At 46.5% G+C, this 18,820-nt stretch overlaps 1 protein-coding gene across 1 annotated transcript in view; it reads right to left on the bottom strand.

Moving 5' to 3' along the window:
• Positions 1-6,092: 6,092 nt before the first annotated feature.
• QPCTL (glutaminyl-peptide cyclotransferase like) overlaps positions 6,093-18,820 on the bottom strand; it is a 46,467-nt gene continuing 33,739 nt past the window's right edge. Inside the window, exons 3-8 of the mRNA XM_030217894.1 lie at positions 12,292-12,438; positions 11,534-11,821; positions 11,126-11,287; positions 10,487-10,586; positions 8,973-9,089; positions 6,093-8,777 (exon numbers count right to left, since the gene is read on the bottom strand). Of these exons, the coding sequence (XP_030073754.1) occupies positions 8,632-8,777; positions 8,973-9,089; positions 10,487-10,586; positions 11,126-11,287; positions 11,534-11,821; positions 12,292-12,438 (960 nt within the window). The 3' untranslated portion in view covers positions 6,093-8,631. The remainder of the gene's footprint in view (positions 8,778-8,972; positions 9,090-10,486; positions 10,587-11,125; positions 11,288-11,533; positions 11,822-12,291; positions 12,439-18,820) is intronic.

The raw sequence follows: 18,820 nt of genomic DNA, 5'->3' as shown, positions 1-18,820 counted from the left end.
TTTGATGGCGGCTATGTTCCCATGGATCCAGTCAAAAGCCCGTCCCCGGGCTTTTGCTGTGGAGGCGCAGGGGGCTGCTTAGGCGGCACGCTGTTGAGGGAACGAGCGCGCTGGGACTGTCCCTATGCCTGATGAGGCCTTCAGGCTGGCTGGGTGTACCTACGCTTGTTGTAGGCGTAGGGCGCAGCCTGCCTGGCCCGGGAAAAACGTCCACCTGCTGAGGTGGATGCTGAAGGCGCCCGGTGGGGAGAGCTTGTTGAGGGCGGTTTCCCACTGATGTAGTTGGGTCCACCAACTGCTCGACCTTCTCGCCGAAAATATTCCACTCCACCCGGCAAGGGATTCGGCCAGTCTCTGCTGGGTGCGGTTGTCACAGTCAGAGGCACGCAGCCATGAGAGCTGCGCATCACTATACTTGGGCCGCAGCACGAGATGCACGTCACAGGTGTCGTATATCCCCTAGACAGGAACTTTCTTGCACGCCTTCAGCTGCCTGAACCACCTCCTGAAAAGGCCTGGACTGCTCCGGGGGTGGAGCTTGTCGACCAGGTCCGCCAGTTGCTTCACATTATTTCCGCATGTGAATGCTCATGTAGAGCTGGTAAGACTGGGATGCGGGTCACGAGCATGGAAGATTGGTAGGCCTTCCTCCCAAACGAGTTCCAGAGTGCGAGACTCCCGCCCGGGGGCGCCGAGGCGGTATCCCTCGAGCTCCGTGCCCTCATTGAGAACAGAGTCCACGACCGCTGAGTCATGAGGCAATTGGGGCCGCATTAAATCTGGGTCCGAGTGGATCCTGTAATTGGGGACTGCCGCTTGCCTTGGGGATGGTGGGGTTAGATAACGGTCTCAACCAGTTCCGAAGCAGTGTCTCTTGAGGACCTGGGGCAACGGCACCGTGGAGGACTCTCTAGGTGGTGATGGATAGTCGAGGACCTCGAGCATCTCAGCCCTCGGCTCATCCACAGAGACCACGGGGAAGGGAATGCAAATAGACATATCCCTGACGAAGGAGGCAAAGGAGAGGCTCTCAGGTGGCGAGAGCTATCTCTCAGGTTAAGGAGTGGGGTCGGAGGGAAGGCCCGCAGACTCCTCTGGAGGAGAAATATCTGGGGTCCTCCTCCTCCCCCCACGAGGCCTCTTCCTCGGTGTCGGACATGAGCTCCTGCAGCTCAGTCCTCAACCGGGCCCGGCTCGACGTCGAGGCAACCGAGACCTCGGTGGCGTCGTCGAGCGGTGGACTCCCGCGCCGGCGGGGATGAAGCTCCCTCCATCGACGTCGACGGGGACTCCACCTGCGTGGCGGTCGAGACCGGCGCCGCAAGCGGCGTCGGCGTCGAAGGCCTCGGCACCGGGCTAGAGCACGCCGGCACAGTCTGGCGCATCAGCCCTTCCAGGATCCCCGGAAGGATGGCTCGGAGGCACTCGTCCAGGCTCGCTGTCGGGAAAGACGAAGGGGCCGGTAGAGGTGTTGGTGCCGGAAGCTGCTCGTGTCCAGGAGACTGCACCGAAGTGCTGGCACCCTGACGTGCTGATACCTCCACGACAGAAGGGGACCTCTCTTCTCGACGCTGCCGCTTCCTCGGCGTCGACTCATCCCTGGCGCCGGATGCGTTGTGGGCGACCGATGACGGTGTTTCTTCGCCTTTTTGCGGTGCCCGTCATCGGCACTCGGTGGATAGAAAGCAGGAGGAGTGGGATCCCCCTCGGCCTCGAGGAATCGGGGTCCGACAGGAGTCGTCCCGAGGGCCCTGGGTAGAGGGGAGTGACTGGGGCCGATTGCCCACGCGGCCTCTCACCCCTGCCGTCTCCGGAGAGCCAGTGGGCCGACCGGGACCTTGTCTCCTGGGGTCGATGTCGTCAGTGCCGATTTCGTGGACATCGATACGTACCGAAGATCCGGCCGTCGATACCGATGCCGTCGAAGTCGAGGAGCCGGCGCAAGTTCCAAAAAGACGGTCCCGAAGAACTTGCCCTCGCTACTTGTGCCGTTTCCGGAGACCGAGACACAAGGTTCACGTCTGGGTAATCGTGCTCCGGCCCGAGGCACTGGAGGCACCAAGCGTGGGTGTCGGTCTGCGAGATATGCCGGCCGCACCGACCACACTTCTTAAATCCACTCGGGACCTTCGAGGACATCGACGGAAAAATCGCGTCGGCGGTCAAAGTCGTCGATGGTGGCGGTAAAAACCACACCTCGAAAATAAATCGACCGCGCGGCCAAAAAGACGAGGGAAAAACAAAGTTCAGCGTTTTTTTTTTTTAACACAAAAGAAAGAGAAAAAACGGAGAACAGCGAAAAGAAAAAAGTTCGCGGCGAAAGCGCGATCCGGTTTCTGGGGCTGACAGAGAGAGAGACGAACGCGGCTCTCTCCAGCGCGGAAAAGAAAAGACTGAGCGGGAACGGTCACGCACGGGCGGGAAGACATCCGCGCATGCGCGGTGGGCGTGCCCTGCGTGCGGGATCGCCCGCGAAGTTTTGTTCCGGTTGGTGGGGGCTGCCGTAGACGTCAACCCAGTTGTGAGAACAAGCAGCCTGTCCTCGGAGAATGAGAAAACTTGTGCAAGTCTAAGCAAAGCCAGAAGTGCAAGCCTGTTTTTCTGTGTTTAAATATAAGCCTTTCAAAAATTTCAAAGCAAACAAGTACAAAAGAGCAATGCTGATGTATTCTTGTACTTCCAGTTTTCTCTGGACATGCATATATAAGAGCCACACTTACAGCAAAATGTTTGTGCACATGTGCCAGGAATGTTCCTCTCTTGCTTTCGGTTTTACAGAACAAATTATCTGCATATAAAATTAGAAAGTAATTTGCCTTGAGCATTAGTTAGCTGTTTTTCTGCCTTATAGGGTTTGCGTTGTGGGGTTTAGGCCCCAGGCTTTGAGAATCCGTCTCGGGCGTTGTACAGATTGACTCTAGCTCATGACAACTCTTTTGTACTCTCATTCCTGCAGTGACAGAAAATTCTGCAAGCAGCTTTTCTGAGAAAATCCTAGCTTTCAGACAAGACTTTCTGCCAGCAATGCCTTTTTCTCCCTCCACATAAGATCAGACCAAATATTAGGATAATGCTCCTGTAACCTCTCTCTCTCAAGTTCTGAACTCTGTCTCGTGTGACTAAGGTTGCTTCTTCAGTGAACCTGTCTTCGCCCCATACTGAACATCTTCCTACCCGTCTTCTCCGTGTGTATTTTTTAAAATAATCACTGGTATGGAGGAGTGACCTAATGGTTAGTGCACTGGGCTTTGATCCTGGCAGCCTGGGTTTGATTCCCACTGCAGCTCCTTGTGAACTTGGGCAGGTCCCTTAATCCTCCATGGTGTCCCAAGTACAAACACTTTGATTGTAAGCCCTCTAGGGACAATGATTTGTAGTAGTACCTTTTCCACACTCTATGATGCCATAACCTGACTACTAGAATCTTCCCTGATCTCTGGAAGTAGGCCATGGTGAAGCCACATCTTAACTCCAACGCAGACCATTCTTCAACCCATTTTCAATTCTTCCTTTCATCTCCAAGGTCGTTGAGAAGTTTGCTGTTTGGCAGCTAACAGACTAACTTGAGAAGATGAATAACCTCTACCCACACCAAACTGGTTTTTGATCCCATCATTCCACTGAGCATACCCTTCTCAGCCTTACTAACTGCATTAAATGAATTCTTAATGCAGGATGGGATGTGTTTTTAGCCTCTCAACCTTTCGGCTGCCTTTGATTTGTTAGTCATTCCAACCGCCTTTAAACACTTTCTGACCTATGTGTTACTGGTACTGTATTCTCCTCATTGACTGCTTATTTAGAGTCCATTATTCTAACTGCTTTTCTCCCTAGCCCCCAACGTCTGGTATCTCCCAAGGTTCTATCGTTGGTCCTATACTCTTCAATTCCCCATTTTTCATTCCCTTCTGAATAACTCCTAAGAATCTGTCTTCCTTGACCCTTGCCCTATATCACGCATATTGTCCACAATGACTCTAAAGTCTTGGTCCTGGGTGGTGACTCCAAATATGGAGGTATGTGCGCTCAACTCTAAATCTGAAGGAACACCAACAGCTTTGTACATGGTGCACCAGTTTTGCCATCAATACTACTGTGTATCCTACTCTTTTAGATGGAGCATACCATTGGCATCTCTGGGAAGTTAGCTGGGTGAAAGAAGAGGATGCAAAGCGATTAGCTTAGCGAGGTTTTAAAAAGGTTTGGATAGGTTCCTAAAATAAAAGTCCATAAATCACGATTAAGATGGACTTGGGAAAAATCCACTGCTTAGTTCTAGGATACGGCTGGTTTCACTTCACTCTCGCGGTGAACCTCTGCCCGTGTGAATTTCTAATCACAGACTCCCGATCTACCAATGCTCAAATAACTCAATCTTTACATACTTTTGCTTATCATAGTAACATAGTAAATGACGGCAGAAAAAGACCTGCATGGTCCATCCAGTCTGCCCTACAAGATAAACTCATATGTGCTACTTTTTGTTTATACCTTACCTTGATTTGTACCTGTCCTTTTCAGGGCACAGACCGTGTAAGTCTGCCCAGCACTATCCCCGCCTCCCAACCACCAGCCTCGCCTCCCACCACCGGCTCTGGCACAGACCATATAAGTCTGCCCAGCACTATCCCCGCCTCCCACCACCGGCTCTGCCACCCAATCTTGGTTAAACTCCTTAGGATCCATTCCTTCTGAACAGGATTCCTTTATGTTTGTCCCACGTCAAGGGGGAGCCATAACATCATCTGCTAGAGGAGGCGATTATAACAAAAGCTATTACAGCGGGAAACATTTTGGATGTATCAAGTAAATACAGTGGAGCCAAAGGGTTTAAATACTTACTTGCATTGGCGGTGCTTCATTTAGTTTGACAGCTACGGTTTGGACCGGATACAGGAGTCAGCTGTTTCCGATACACCGACTGGGTATAAAACGCTGTCGCCATTTTTTTATGTTTGTAGTGATAAGCAGAGGCGTCACACTGAGTAGTAAGTCTGGAAGCCGGGGTTATATGTGATTGAGGAGTATACTGGAATAGGTATGTGTTAAGGTAATCTTTGTTTTTTTGCTTTGACAGACCTGGTGTTATGGCTCCCCCTTGACGAAGCACGTATTGTGAAACAGGCAACCTGTCGGGGTTTGTGAGCACACCGATTTCAATAAGATAAGTGATACATAGCCTTTATATTTACTTATGCAATGCGATAAGCAAAAGTATGTAAAGATTGAGTTATTCGAGCACTGGTAGGTCGGGGGCAGAGTCTGTGATTAGAAATTCACAAGGGCAGAGGTTCACCACGAGAGTGAAGTGAAACCAGCCGTGGCGATTATATAAGACTCACCCCATACAACATAGTTTGACTCCTAGGAATCCTCTACTATCTTTTTTGTTTTGCAATTTATAATTTGAGTGGAGACGTGCCTGTGTGTTTTGATAGTTCTAGGATAAGCAGCATAAAATGTATTCTACTGTTTTGGGATCTTGTCAGGTACTTGTAATCTGGATTGGCCACTGATGGGCTTGATGGACCTTCCGTCTGTCCCAGTATGGCAACACTTATGTTCTTAAGATGAGCTGTAGCACCTTAGGCAGCAGGACAGTAGACAGAGGGGCAGCTGCTTTCATATGTGGCCTCTCCAAGTTGAGGGTCAACAGCAACTGCATGGACTCCTACCCTATCCAGGAATTAGTAAGGTACCTGAAGGAGAGCAGCAAGGTGCACAACCTGCCCTATAGCTTCCTGTTAGTGCAAGGTACAGTTCCCTAAGAAGCTGCTTAGCTTTTGTACACAAAACCTGCCACAGAATAACAAAGGAGACTCAAAGCTCAAATCTAGAGAAGAAATTAATTCACCTAAGTCTTTTACTCAGTGTGATAATCACCAGCATTATAGCCTTCACCAGCTGCCAGTCAAGGCTCATGTAGATTTTATGATGATTTAATGCTGACTTTTAAATCTTTCTAAGGTCTAGACCAATATACTTTAAAAACCACCGGAAGCAATATTTTCTATTGCAATATATATTATCATTCATATTTGTAGTTTATCAGGTGCATGCTACACTTTACAGAAAAGATAACACACTCCAAATATTTTGACAACTTATAATCTAATAAAACACTGAGACAGGAAACACAGATAAAACAAACAGGAGCAAATGGGGCCTTACAAGAGTCCATATAAGGGAACAGCCTGTGGGCGAGGAAAGCAGGCCATGTGTACAGTTTTACATTTTTTTTAAAAACAGTGTGTTTGCAGGCTAGATTTGAATCTGGATAGAAAGGGGACACAGCCTGTGTGTTCATGGAGGCCTTCAGGCTCTTAGTGATAGGTATGAGGTCCTGTGATCCTCTAGAGCAGTGGTTGCAACCCAGTCCTTAGGGACTACTTGGCCAGCTGGGTTTTCAGGATATCCACAATGACTGTACATGAGATGTATTAATATGAACTTCCTCCAATGCATAAAATCTCTCAGCATGGGTATCCTGAAAACCTGAGTGGCCAGGTAGTCCCTGAAGACTGGGTTGCAAACCACTGACCTAGAGCACTGCTCCTTGCTCTACTGGCAGTCAAAGCTAGGAGATTTGCCTTGGTCTTAGGGATTTCTCCAACTTGTTTCAAAATGAGGTTTGTACTATTGTGGACCACGTTTCAAAACTATTGAAAGTCCTGGTTTGTTACACCATGACTTGTTCTTCTGTTTAGTTTTAATTTGTACTGCTTATGCTTTTATTAACTCTTGCATTTTAAGTAAACAAACAAGACATGGGAACAGCTTATACACAGTGGCCAGGAAACGGAGAGTGAGATACACCACACAGTCATTGCAGTTACATTAATCAGGGCTCTGTGCCTAGCTGGAACTAGGATCAATCTTTGAACTGTTCAGCATTTTTAGGTGGAGGTCTATAGCCTACTGAGAGAACTAAGGGAGTTGTTGTACTGCATATTTCCCCTGAAGCCGCCTATGAGTGAAACATGGGCACAGTAGGTTTTTAGTTGATATTCAATAAAAGTGTTAAAGACTGTTATTCTCGCTTTCTCTGTCCTTTGTGTGTGCACATTTTTGTCGTGTTTATACTGTACATGACTCAAAAGATTTTATTTTTCCGCAGTGATGGTTTGGAATAAATACTACATAAGAAAGGGTCTGTGGTAGTACCAATTACCGCCTAATTCTATCACTTTGCGCACACAATTTGATGCTTAGTGCACAAAGTTGCATGCACAAGTTATAGAACAGTATCAGTTACCTATGTAACTTTATTAAATTAGAACCAGTTAACACCAATTAGAAGTTAACTGGCACTAATTTGCAGCTATGTGCCTAACTGCCCTTCAACGGTTTACTACAACTTGAACACACAAAATCCATAACATACAACTGCAAAAGGGTGTGGATCTTGAAGGGGCAGGGGAGGGATGTGCCTAGCACTTATGCTCACAGGTTACAGAATACTATTAGTTACACACCTAATTGACAGCAGTTAAGACACAAGCATTTACCATAAATACCAGTCATTGAGCTAATACTAATGCTCATATCTAAAAAGTTAGGCAAACAACTGTGGACTAACACTATATTCTATCAATGGCAATTGTACACATAATTGTCAATGTATAGAATTAGAGCATCAGTACCTAACTTAGGTGACCTGTCACATTTTATCCATAACGAACAGAAATATAGCTAGGGCAGAGTAGAATTACCCTTACATCTCTGAAAGCAATTAAAGTTAGCAAGAGTCACCTATTACTTCATACTCAACAGAGATTAGTATATACTGCCTGTGATGCCATGGATGATGATATACACATTTTGTAACATTTGTCCTCCATACTGTCACATAGCCCTCAGCACAGCAATTGCACGGCTCTGAATCTTTTACTGTCCTCAAACTAGGCTCATACCTGGAGTCAAGACATTTAGGATGACCCTGGTATGTGTATCAATTTAGTGGTTCTCAACTAGTGTGCACCGGCCAGTTTTTTGCCAAGTAAGCTATATACAGAGGAGAGAAGACAGGCCAGAGTCACCTGAAGCCACAGAAGTCCATTTTTAACTCCTCATCACTGCTCATTATCCTCCATTTCATAGGACAGGGCAGCAAGCAGCTCTTCTTGCATGCTGATGGCTCTTCCTCTACTGATTTCCATCTGCAATCAGAACCACTAGTGTCCTCCCAGTTTCACAAGACCCCCTGGTTCTGCTCACCAATTCCTGCTACTGGAAGGGATCAGGCAGTGATCTGGCGGATAAGGGAGTTGACATGCTTATGTTTTTATATTATGATGGGGTTTGAGGGGGCTAATTGTTGCCTAGGGCCCATCAAAGGTTAATCTTGCTCGGTCTCGCACACTTCAGCCTTGCAGCTCACTCTGCCTTCCCTCCACATTGACCCTCATAGCACAGACTTCTGCACTGTGGCTGGATCTGCCTACCTGCCACACTGTCCCACTGACCTTCACCCTGCAGCTAGCTTTGTCTCCTCTCCACTATCTGACATGGAAAACATGGATTTCATTGTCCTGGCTCATTCTACCCTCCACTTCTTATGTAAGAAATAGAAGGATTTGTGCCATCATACTTGATTCAATGCTGCATCCTGCACACCAAGCCAAAGGGAGCTCAGAGCTGCAGGTACTCAGCCACGAAGATGGTGATAATCTTGCAGAGATTCTCAATGGTGGGAGGATGCAAATTCTCCTCTATGTCATCCATCGTGTGCCACATCCATGGGAAGGGTGTTGAAATAAGGTGCAGAACGGGTACACCTGTGAAGATAACAGGGACAGAAATGCAAAGAGGAGCAAAAGACCTTAGTAACCAAAAGAGAACATGCTCCTTTGAGCCAGAGGACACTAAAAAAATGCTACTGATTTAGTAGAAAAAAAAAAAAAATACATCTCTAAAACCATGCTGGGAAACAAGACGTACAAATCTCCCTACGCAAACTGTTCTTTACCCACCTCTCTGCAAGAATGGGATGTGGTCGTCTTGTACCGGTCCATAGAAAATATCCTTATGGAAGTAGAGCAGCTCCCTGTAGTGGGCTTGTAGGAGGCCAAGCCTGTGCAATTGCTTCTCTAAGAACCACAACAAAACTCATTATAGGCTTCCACCCCTCAGTGACAATACATGAGAATGAAAATTAAAAACAAAGACAGACTGAGCTCAGGCTGATTCCCCTTTTAGGGCTGTGGGCAAGTTTTGTTTACGTGTGGTGTCAAACATCATGTGATTTTCAAAATCAGAATATAAATCTAACCATTCAACAATGTTTTGAGAGAAGTGTACATGCTTTCCCATGAAAAAAATATTAAAAGGCACATTCTGTATTCTATTTTCCTGCAAACAGACCCGTCAGGGACATCTCACCCCACGTTCAGTTTGCCTAGACCACAAATGTCAGAAAGTGGATAAGTGTGACCACAACTATCCTGGGTTAAATCTTCAGCCCCCTCAGTCAGCTGAGGCTTGGGATGATGCAGAATCAGGGTTCACAACTCCTGAGTGGAGGGAGTTCTAATCCTCAAGTAGCAGTGAAACCTAGTGGCACTTGAGCAAGGACTGTCAGTGTGACAGTTGCCCTAAGTAGGATGTAAATGCTGGTTTGAACAAGTTGATTTTGCCTGGGAAAGCACTATATAACGAGCTGAAAAAATAAAATATGGGAGAAATACATGGTTCTCTTCATCACATTACAGAGTGCTGTCACCAAGCCAAACCATCTGCCCCATTGCTCTCACTGCATACATCTCTGCAACTAAAGGATGCATAGCTTAGCTGGTTCTCTGCTGGGACCCAGCTTGACATTTCTTGTACATTCTATCCATTACATCCTCAGTAAACAGTATTTCCCCATATTGCCTCGCCACCTACCTCTTTCCTGCTTCACCCTCCAATTTCTCATTCTGTACACAATGTCACATTGTTATTACCATCATTCAGATGCTAAAGTAGGCTCCATCATAGTTCTCTTCCCCCCTTTTCAAGGAATAGGGTCTTGAGCATTTCAGGCATGTCTGCCTGGTGTTTCTGTTGCAATCCCTACTCTGTACTGGTAGTTCTCTGAAAAACTGCTTCCATCCTCTATCACCACTCAGATGGATTTTTGGCTCAGTACTTTTTTGTTGTTGTTGCTTTTTGGGCTTACAGATCAATTGGAACCAGTCTCTATTACTTTAACACCACCACAAGACTCCACTCACAGTTACCGGGGGTTCCCCCCTCCCCCCCACATTTGGTTAACCGTCATCCATTGCAGTGACAGCCCTTACATGCTATTATACAATGATGGAGACCCCATCCCTCTATAACAGGAAACTTACATTTATAGAATATTGTCATCCACAAGTGTGTGTACACTCATGCACACTAACAACAGTACTGCAGCATAAGCACCCTGTTTTAAAATTATCCTCAGAATTACACCTCAAGGAAATGAGCAAACCACAGCTACCAGCCTTTGGTAGATTGGTACCTATGCTGATGAGCCTGTCAAACCAGTGTGAAGTCGCCGAGAAGTGATTGAGAATCTGTGTCTCTGAGGCTCCCAGGAGATCCAGTAGGACAAAGAGGCTCTAGAAGAAACCAGAAGGACAGCAACAGGGCTGGTGTTAAAATATACTGGGGCTTAGGGCAGAAATTTGGGAGGGAGTCCCAACACCCACTCCTTAAACTTCATGTAGTTTTGTCCCCCACCCCCACAGCATGGGGCCCAAGGAAACTGCTCTGTTTGCACCTTTCTAATGCTGACCTTGGATAGAAAGAAGAGGGGAACAGAGTTTGGGTCAGTGCAGAAGAGACAAAAAAAAAGGTACAAGCAACTTGCAAACAAGGAATGGGAAAGGTTCAAAGACACAATGTGCAGAGACAAAAAAACCACAGTCACTAGAATGAACAAGAAACACAGGATATGCATACAAGTATGTACCACAGTGTACACTAGTATGTGCTCCCACGAGGACAGTACATCTGCATGCTCTCCTGACAAGAGTCGCTGCCATACCCTCACCCCAATCCTAGATATCCCTCACTCCTATGTAACTGTGCCTGGACCTCCCTCCCCACTCACTTGGTGATTTTGCTGCAGACAAGGACAGAGAGGCTAACCGCTCACCATGGCCTGGATCTCGGTACTGTGGGAAGCACCAGGCAGGTACTTCGTCTTTGCCATGAGCTCAGCCAGGTGCCGTGATCCGTACAGTGAGTCTGTGTCACTCCACTCCTTGAAGGCTTCCTCTCCATCGAAGAAAAGCAACTGCAGAGTCCTCTCTGACCCCTAAAGGGAGGCGCAATTAAAACGAGGGGAAAGATAACATGAATTTTTACCTCTATTTGAGCTAACTGCAATGTTCCCCATACAGCTATGACAACATATTAATCATTGCTTGATGTTCAAAACAGGCTAACAGTGAAGAATGGAGACTAAAAACTGATGAATAGTTAAACTTCAATATGTAGATGAAAATAATATTGATGAATGAGCAGACTGCTGAAGACAGTGACAATAACTCATTTACTCTACCTGCTTCTTGCTTTGCAGGAGCTCCTGGTCCAGTGCAGACACCACTTCCAGTATTATGGCACATGGCACCGCCGAGTCTGTGGCGCCCACAAATGCTCGCCCACGGTCATCATGTGGGAAATATTTGGAGTCATAATGGCAGGCAAGGACCAAACGCTGTGGAGCCTTGGGGTTCAGCGTTGCAACAATATTGGAGAAAATCAAGGAGCCAAATGGGGTTTTGTCCTCAAAGGTGTCAAGCTTCACACTCCAGTCAGCACTCAGTGTGCTCAAATAATTCACTATGAGCTGGGGAACATGGCAGAACAGGAGTTAAAAAAGCATACAGCACAATAAGCTCTACTAGGTATTTGCTAATTCAATGTTTTAGTATACCTTGCTGGTACTTGTTTTATACAATGGGATCATGAGTGAAGAGCCTTCTACAGAACAGGTAATGCACCTAGACATCTGCTACTGTAAAAAAAAAGTGCTTCTCAATCCACCCCTAGACGCACAACTAGCCAGTCAGGATTACCATAATGAATATGTATGAGGTAAATTTGCATATATTGGGGACCCACTGTATACATATTTCTCTCAAACATCTTCACTGTGGTAATCCTGAAAAATGGACTGGCTAGGTGTGCCTCAGGCAGGAAGGACTGACAAGCACTGCCCTAAAGCATATCATCTTTCCTTCTCCCAAGAATAAAGTCACCCCTTGGCTTTTCTCTTTTATATTGCACTGCTCGTCCTCCTGAGTCTGATCCACTTACCTCTCGTGTTTTCTTGCTCCCTGGGGTTCCTGGATACCTCTCAATCAGCATAGGTGTGAGATAAGATGTCCAAAGACGCTGGAAGTTTACCTGGAAGACTAACTGATTGACCCGACTAGTAGATACACTGTTGGATTTATGGCTGACCTGAAAGGAAGGAGAGGGCAGCAGTCAGTGAGGTGTCTTTCCATCATGAAAGGGAGGGGTACTAGAGCAGAGATTAGCTAAAAGATAAAACTTTAACCCCAGAGCCACTACGCGAGGAAGTACACAGAACAGGGACATTAACAGAACAATGCTGGTTGGGATGTATTAGATCCCTAGCAGCCATTTTGATCTGAACAGAAGTTCTCTGCATGGAGGAGTGGCCTAGTGGTTAGAGCACTGGTCTTGACATCCAGAGGTGGTAGGTTCAAATCCCACTCCTGCTTCTTGTGATCTTGGGCAAGTCAATTAACCCTCCATTGCCTCAGATACAAACTTGGGGCCCTGTTTACAAGCCACGTGGTACGTGTGCACTTATTGCTAGAGACATCCATATATTCCTATGGGTGTCTCTAGTGTTAGCATGTGCTAATTTTTAGCACAAACTAAAAATGCTAGTGCTCCTTAGTAAACAGGGCCCTTAGATTGTGAGCCCTTCTGGGACAGGAACTACCCAGTGTACCTGAATGTAGCTCGCCTTGAGCTACTACTGAAAAAGGTGCGAGAAAAAAAATCCAAATAAATGAATAATAAAAAAAACTATTGAAAACCACAAAAATAAAAATGTGATGAAGTCAAGTCCTTATCCAAAGTATACATTTTTAGCATAAATTAATGCCAAGGAGACAAAATTTGTGCCCTGGAGTACAGGACTTAAGTCTCCAAATAAAATATCAAAGGTGTCTTACTGCAATAAGTGACTAGGGCAGTGATGGTGAACCTTTCAGAGACCGAGTGCCCAAACAGCAACCCAAAATCTAATTAATTATCGCAGGTGCCGGTACTCATTATGGGCGGGGTCACCACATATGACTCCACCCTATGATAGCCACACCCCTTACACCAGCCATGGCGCATATAAACAGACATCACTGAAACTATTATACTAGTATAGGAGAAAAAAAAATAACATGATTTTTTTTCATTATAAATCATTTCTGTAAGCTGTTACTGCTCCAGTATACCCAGTGCAAAATAAGACAGCAGATGTAAATTCTCAAATTGGACATATTCCACACACTAAAATGAAAATAAAATGTTTTTTTTCTACCTTTGTTGTCTGGTGATTTTGTTTTTCTATCCATATTGGTCCTAGTCTCTGATTCTGCTGCTCTCTATCTGTTCTCTTAACTCCGTTTCCAGGGCTTCCTTTCCATTTATTTCTTTACTTTCTTCTTCTTTTCTTGCCCTCCTCTCTCCCCCCTGCCCTCCCCTCCATCCACCCATGTCCAGCAACCCTCCTCTCCCCTCCAGCCACCCTCCTCCCCTCTGCCCTCCCGCCTGCCCTCCCTCCCAGCACCAGGCAGGCCTCCCACCCAGCACCAGGCATCCGTCCCTCCCTCCCAGCATCAGGCTTCACTCCCTCCCACCCAGCACCAGGCATCCGTCCCTCCCACCCAGAACCAGGCATTCCTCCCACCCAGCACCAGGCATCCGTCCCTCCCACCCAGAACCAGGCATTCCTCCCTCCCAGCATCAGGCATCAGTCCCTCCCTCCCACCCAGCACCAGGCCGCCCGAGCACCAGGCCACCCGCCCTCCCTCCGAGCACCAGGGCCCCCCCACCGAATAAAAGTCATACCTGGTCGGAGTTGGAGATCACGTGATGCCTTAGAGGAGGAAGACAGCACGTTGCTTTCTCGCTCAGGTCCCCTCCTGATTTCGCTCTCCGCCCGGACAGAAATGTGAACAGAAATCAGGGAAAACTCACACGAAAGTAGCAGAAGTTGCATGGATTCTTTTGCTACCCGAGCAGAGGCTGGCAAAACTAGCAGAACCGGGAAAAAGGACCAAGTGCGGACACGAAGTCACACAGAATCCAAAATGGCACGGAGTCCAGGCCCGGAACAACAACTATTCAGCGAGCCCCAGCTGCACCAGATAACAGCAGCAGTAAAAGGAGCGACAGAACAATTTGCTCAGCTATTGGAGCACATGCAAACGATAGAAAAAGCAATGGAGGAAATGAAAAGCCACACAAGCGAATTGGAAACAAGAGTAGTGGGGACAGAGGATCGAGAGTTGACGCTGGAAAATACAGTACGTGATCTACAAAAAACTGTAGTAGAACAAGGCCAATTACTCGACGATTTAGAGAACCGCTCCCGCCGCTCGAACATAAGAAATAGTGGGATTCCCTGAAACGGTACCAGACCACGACATTGAGTACTATGCTGGAAAGATGGCTAAGTGCGGAGCTAGCACTCACAGACAGCATGGGAAAATTATGCCTAGAGCGTGCGCACCAGCTAGGCCGGAGGCAAGAAGGAAACACGCGGCCAAAGTAATAATCGCAAAGGTGCAGAACTTTCTTCACAAAGTGGAAATAATGAGGGGTGCACGTCAAAAAAGAGACAGCCTCAGTTATGAAGGTACACCTATAAAGATATTCCAGGATTATTCACTGGCACTGCAGCAGCGCCGTCGGGAATTCAATCCAGTTTGCAGCGCGCTGTTCGCCAAGAAAGAAAAGTTCATGATGTTGTGCCCAGCAACATTAAAAATTTCACATAAAGGCAAATGGCATGTCTTTACTTCAGCAGAGGAAGCAGACACATTCCAGAAGGCAATGAATATAAAAGTGGAGACATAGGTCACATAACGAGAGCCCATGAATGAGACTACATGGGCGGAAGCAACGGACTATATCAGATGCTGCCTAGGCCAAAAGGAGTATAAAGAGATAAAGGGCACAATGTACCGGGTAAACTCGCAAAGAACTGAGCGGAGACTTCGTCGGTCATGAATAATGCCAAGTATTTCATATGAGACCCGAACTCTAAAGGCCTAACGCTCTGGAATTACAAATGTCACAGAAGCTGTTGAAAGTTAAGTAATTTACGCTATTCAAGTGTTGCTGTATATAAATACGCAAAACTGTTATAAAAGAGTGAAACAAGTGTGTAACAGGAATGGACGGGTGGAGGGGAGTCGGGGGGGGGGGCATATCAGGTAGATCAACTATTTCCTCAAAAGAGAGAGGAGATAAAAAGGGTGCAGTGAAGGATAAAGGGGGTATGACCAAAGGGGTACAAGGGGGGAAGGGTGGGAGGGAAGGAGGGAGGGGACAGGGCGATATGAGTGGGGTAAAGTACAGGCATCGAGACACGTTCACATAGTTCAACATGGGGATGATCCTCTCTCTCTCTTAGAAAACCAAAGTCCCACACACTACACGGGTTAATGATGTCAGAGCTGAAAAGTGTCGAGAAAACGCAACACAAGAAAAGGAGGGATGGACGAGGCTGGGCGCCTGACCCTCATATGAATAAATTACTGCAGTCAACACAGGGGCAGGCAATAGATGGCGGTTAAGTCCGTTTGATTACTCACGTGGAATGTGGGAGGTATCACCTCACCAGTTAAATGTTCAAAGGTGTTAGCAGCACTACACAGGAAACAAGCGGACATAGCGTGCCTACAGGAGACACGTTTGTCACAGGAAGAACATGATAAGCTGCAGAGAAACTGGGTAGGACTGGTGCACGCTTCCCCAGCAGATGGCCGCAAAGGCGGGGTAGCAATATTAATAAGGAAAGGGCTAGCGGCAAAATCGGAACTACTAATGTCAGACTCAAAAGGGAGATATGTTTTAATCCACCTATGGCTGCAAGGTAGGGAAATCCTGTTGCTGACGCTGTATGGGCCAAATAGCGGGGATAGGAAATTTTATGAAGACTTGGTGCAGACCTGCAGAGCGCATAAATCATTGAAGTTAATGATAATGGGAGATTTTAACTTGGTAGCTAAGCCTGAAGTCGATTGCTCTGCGCCAAGTCTGGCACATAGAGGAGGCCCACGGGCCCGAATACTGCCATCATTTATAAAAAGTTTAGATCTGGTAGATGCCTGGCATGCCCTCCACCCGGGACAAAAAGATTACATGCATCTGTCTAGGGCGCACTGGACTTACTCGAGGCTAGACTATATCTTAACAGCACGCACAATGTTTCCAGAAGTAATATCAGTAAATATTGGAGTAGCAGATATATCAGATCATGCGATGGTTTGGCTAGACCTAGAGGCGCCAAGCTATTATCAACAACAGGAGAGAGGATGGAGATTTCCAGCCTACCTATATAAAAATCAGGAATTCATAAAGCATATTAGGAACAAATGGGAGGAGTTTGCACATTTCAATGACCAACATAGAGATGACCCAATCCTATTTTGGGCCACTGCAAAGGTGGTCCTGAGGGGGGAAGTAATCGCATATGTACATGCAAGGAATAAGAAAGTATCAGGGGCAATAATAGACCTGGAAAACAAACTATCCCTAGCAAAGAAAAAATTCACACAGTCACCGACAGGGAAGAATAGAGAGAACCTGCACTCAGTGCTACACGAAAGGGCAACATGAGGGATCCTCTACAACAAATACAAATTTCAGAGATATGGAAATAGAGTAGGCTCTATGTTAGCTGGAATGATAAAGACATGGGGAGGAAGGGGTGCGATAACTACTATGAAGGACAAACACGGTCAACTACACCACAAAAGTGAGAAGATAGCTGAATTATTTAGTCAGCATTTCTCAGAGCGTTATGCTGCCCCAGACAAAGGAGACAAGGAGGGCTTAAACAGGTATCTGAAAAAGGCCGATCTCCCATCCCTAACAGACCAAGAGAACCAGCAATTAAATGCACCCATATTAGGAAAAGAGGTGCAGGAAGGAATGAAGGCCTTGAAATTACATTCCGCACCGGGCCCAGATGGTCTGTCAGGGGAGTTCTACAAATTACTTAGTGATAAGCTTACAGGCCCCATGACATCTTATTACGATCAGGCAGTCAGACGAGGACAATTCACACAGCAGGCAAACGAAGCACTAATTATAATAATCAAAAAGCCAGGTAGAGAAGAACACCTATTAGATTCATATAGGCCCATATCATTGATAAATGTCGACTTAAAAATATTAGCCAAAATAATGGCTAATCGCCTTTCCCAGATACTGCCAAGGCTAATAAGCAAAGAACAGGTAGGCTTCGTCAAGGATAGACAGATTGTGGGAAATGTACGTAGACTGTTACTGGGAATGGCAACAAGTCAGCAGCAGGAGAGACAGACATGGGCCATCAGTATAGACGCAGAAAAGGCTTTTGATAAGCTCCGATGGGACTTTCTATTTGAGGTGCTCCAAGTGATGGGATTTGGGGGCTGGTATGTCAAGGCTCTCCAGTTGCTATACTCAGATCCAAAGGCAGCCCTATTAATAAATGGGATAAAGACACCATCGTTTCCAATAGGCAGAGGAACACGTAAGGGCTGCCCCCTATCCCCACTGCTGTTCATATTATCGCTCGAACCATTGCTGAGACATCTAGAAATGGCGGAGGGGGTTCAGGGGGTGGAGGTTGGGAGGACCATAATAAAAACATTGGCCTTTGCTGACGATCTCTTACTTCTACTGCAAAACCCGCAAGTTGCCATGCCAAGACTATTTGAAGAAATAGAAAGGTATGGGAGGCATTCAGGATTTACCTTGAACTTACAAAAGACAAAAGCCTTAATAGTGCAAGGGGAACCGGCAGGAGCAGGAGAGGAAAAAAATCACTATACTACATAAAGATGAACCTCTAAACTATTTGGGAGTATTTGTCTCACACGACTTGAGCAAATTGTATGATCTGAACATAACAAGACTATTGAATGATACAATAGATAGATTAAAAACGTGGAATAGGTACCCCTTGTCTCTGATGGGATGCATAGCCTTATACAACATGCTAATCATTCTTCACTGGCTATATGTGTTCCAGGTCCTTCCGTTGTATTTAAAAAATAAAGATGAGAAAATCTTAAATAGACAGCTTCAGCAGTTTCTGTGGAAAGGGAAAAAGCCCAGAGCCCCTTTGAGAATTATACAAACACCAGTAGAGTATGGGGGTCTGGGCTTGCTCAGTATTCTTTGTAAAACAAACAGTATTCGACATATGACAGTAGCCAGTGGAATGCGCCATATAGCAGATTAGTACAGAGCAACACAAGATTTCACAGCGACCCCTGTGGAACTGGAGCTCACTGGAAAAGTGCACTTCAGCTGCCTACTGCACATGGCCAGAGGGCCCATCCCATGGGTATTAGCAAGAACGTCCATACTGCCTACAGCAAAGAAAGTGTGGAGATGGATATGCAAGCTTCACAACTTTTCGGCACTGGCTACTCCATATATCTCCATATGTGGAAATCCAGCGTTCCCCTCAGGGGACATGTATCCTGCCTTTAAAAAATGGCAGGAAAAAGGAATCATCTATCTATACCAGATTCTAACAGAGGAAGGCCGTCTACAGACATTAGAGGAACTACAGCGTTCCCATTCAATA

This window comes from Microcaecilia unicolor, chromosome 11, assembly GCF_901765095.1.
Source record: "Microcaecilia unicolor chromosome 11, aMicUni1.1, whole genome shotgun sequence".
Lineage (NCBI taxonomy): Eukaryota > Metazoa > Chordata > Amphibia > Gymnophiona > Siphonopidae > Microcaecilia > Microcaecilia unicolor.
The sequence above is the reverse complement of the archived record's forward strand: the minus strand, read 5'-3'. Positions and strand labels throughout refer to the sequence as shown.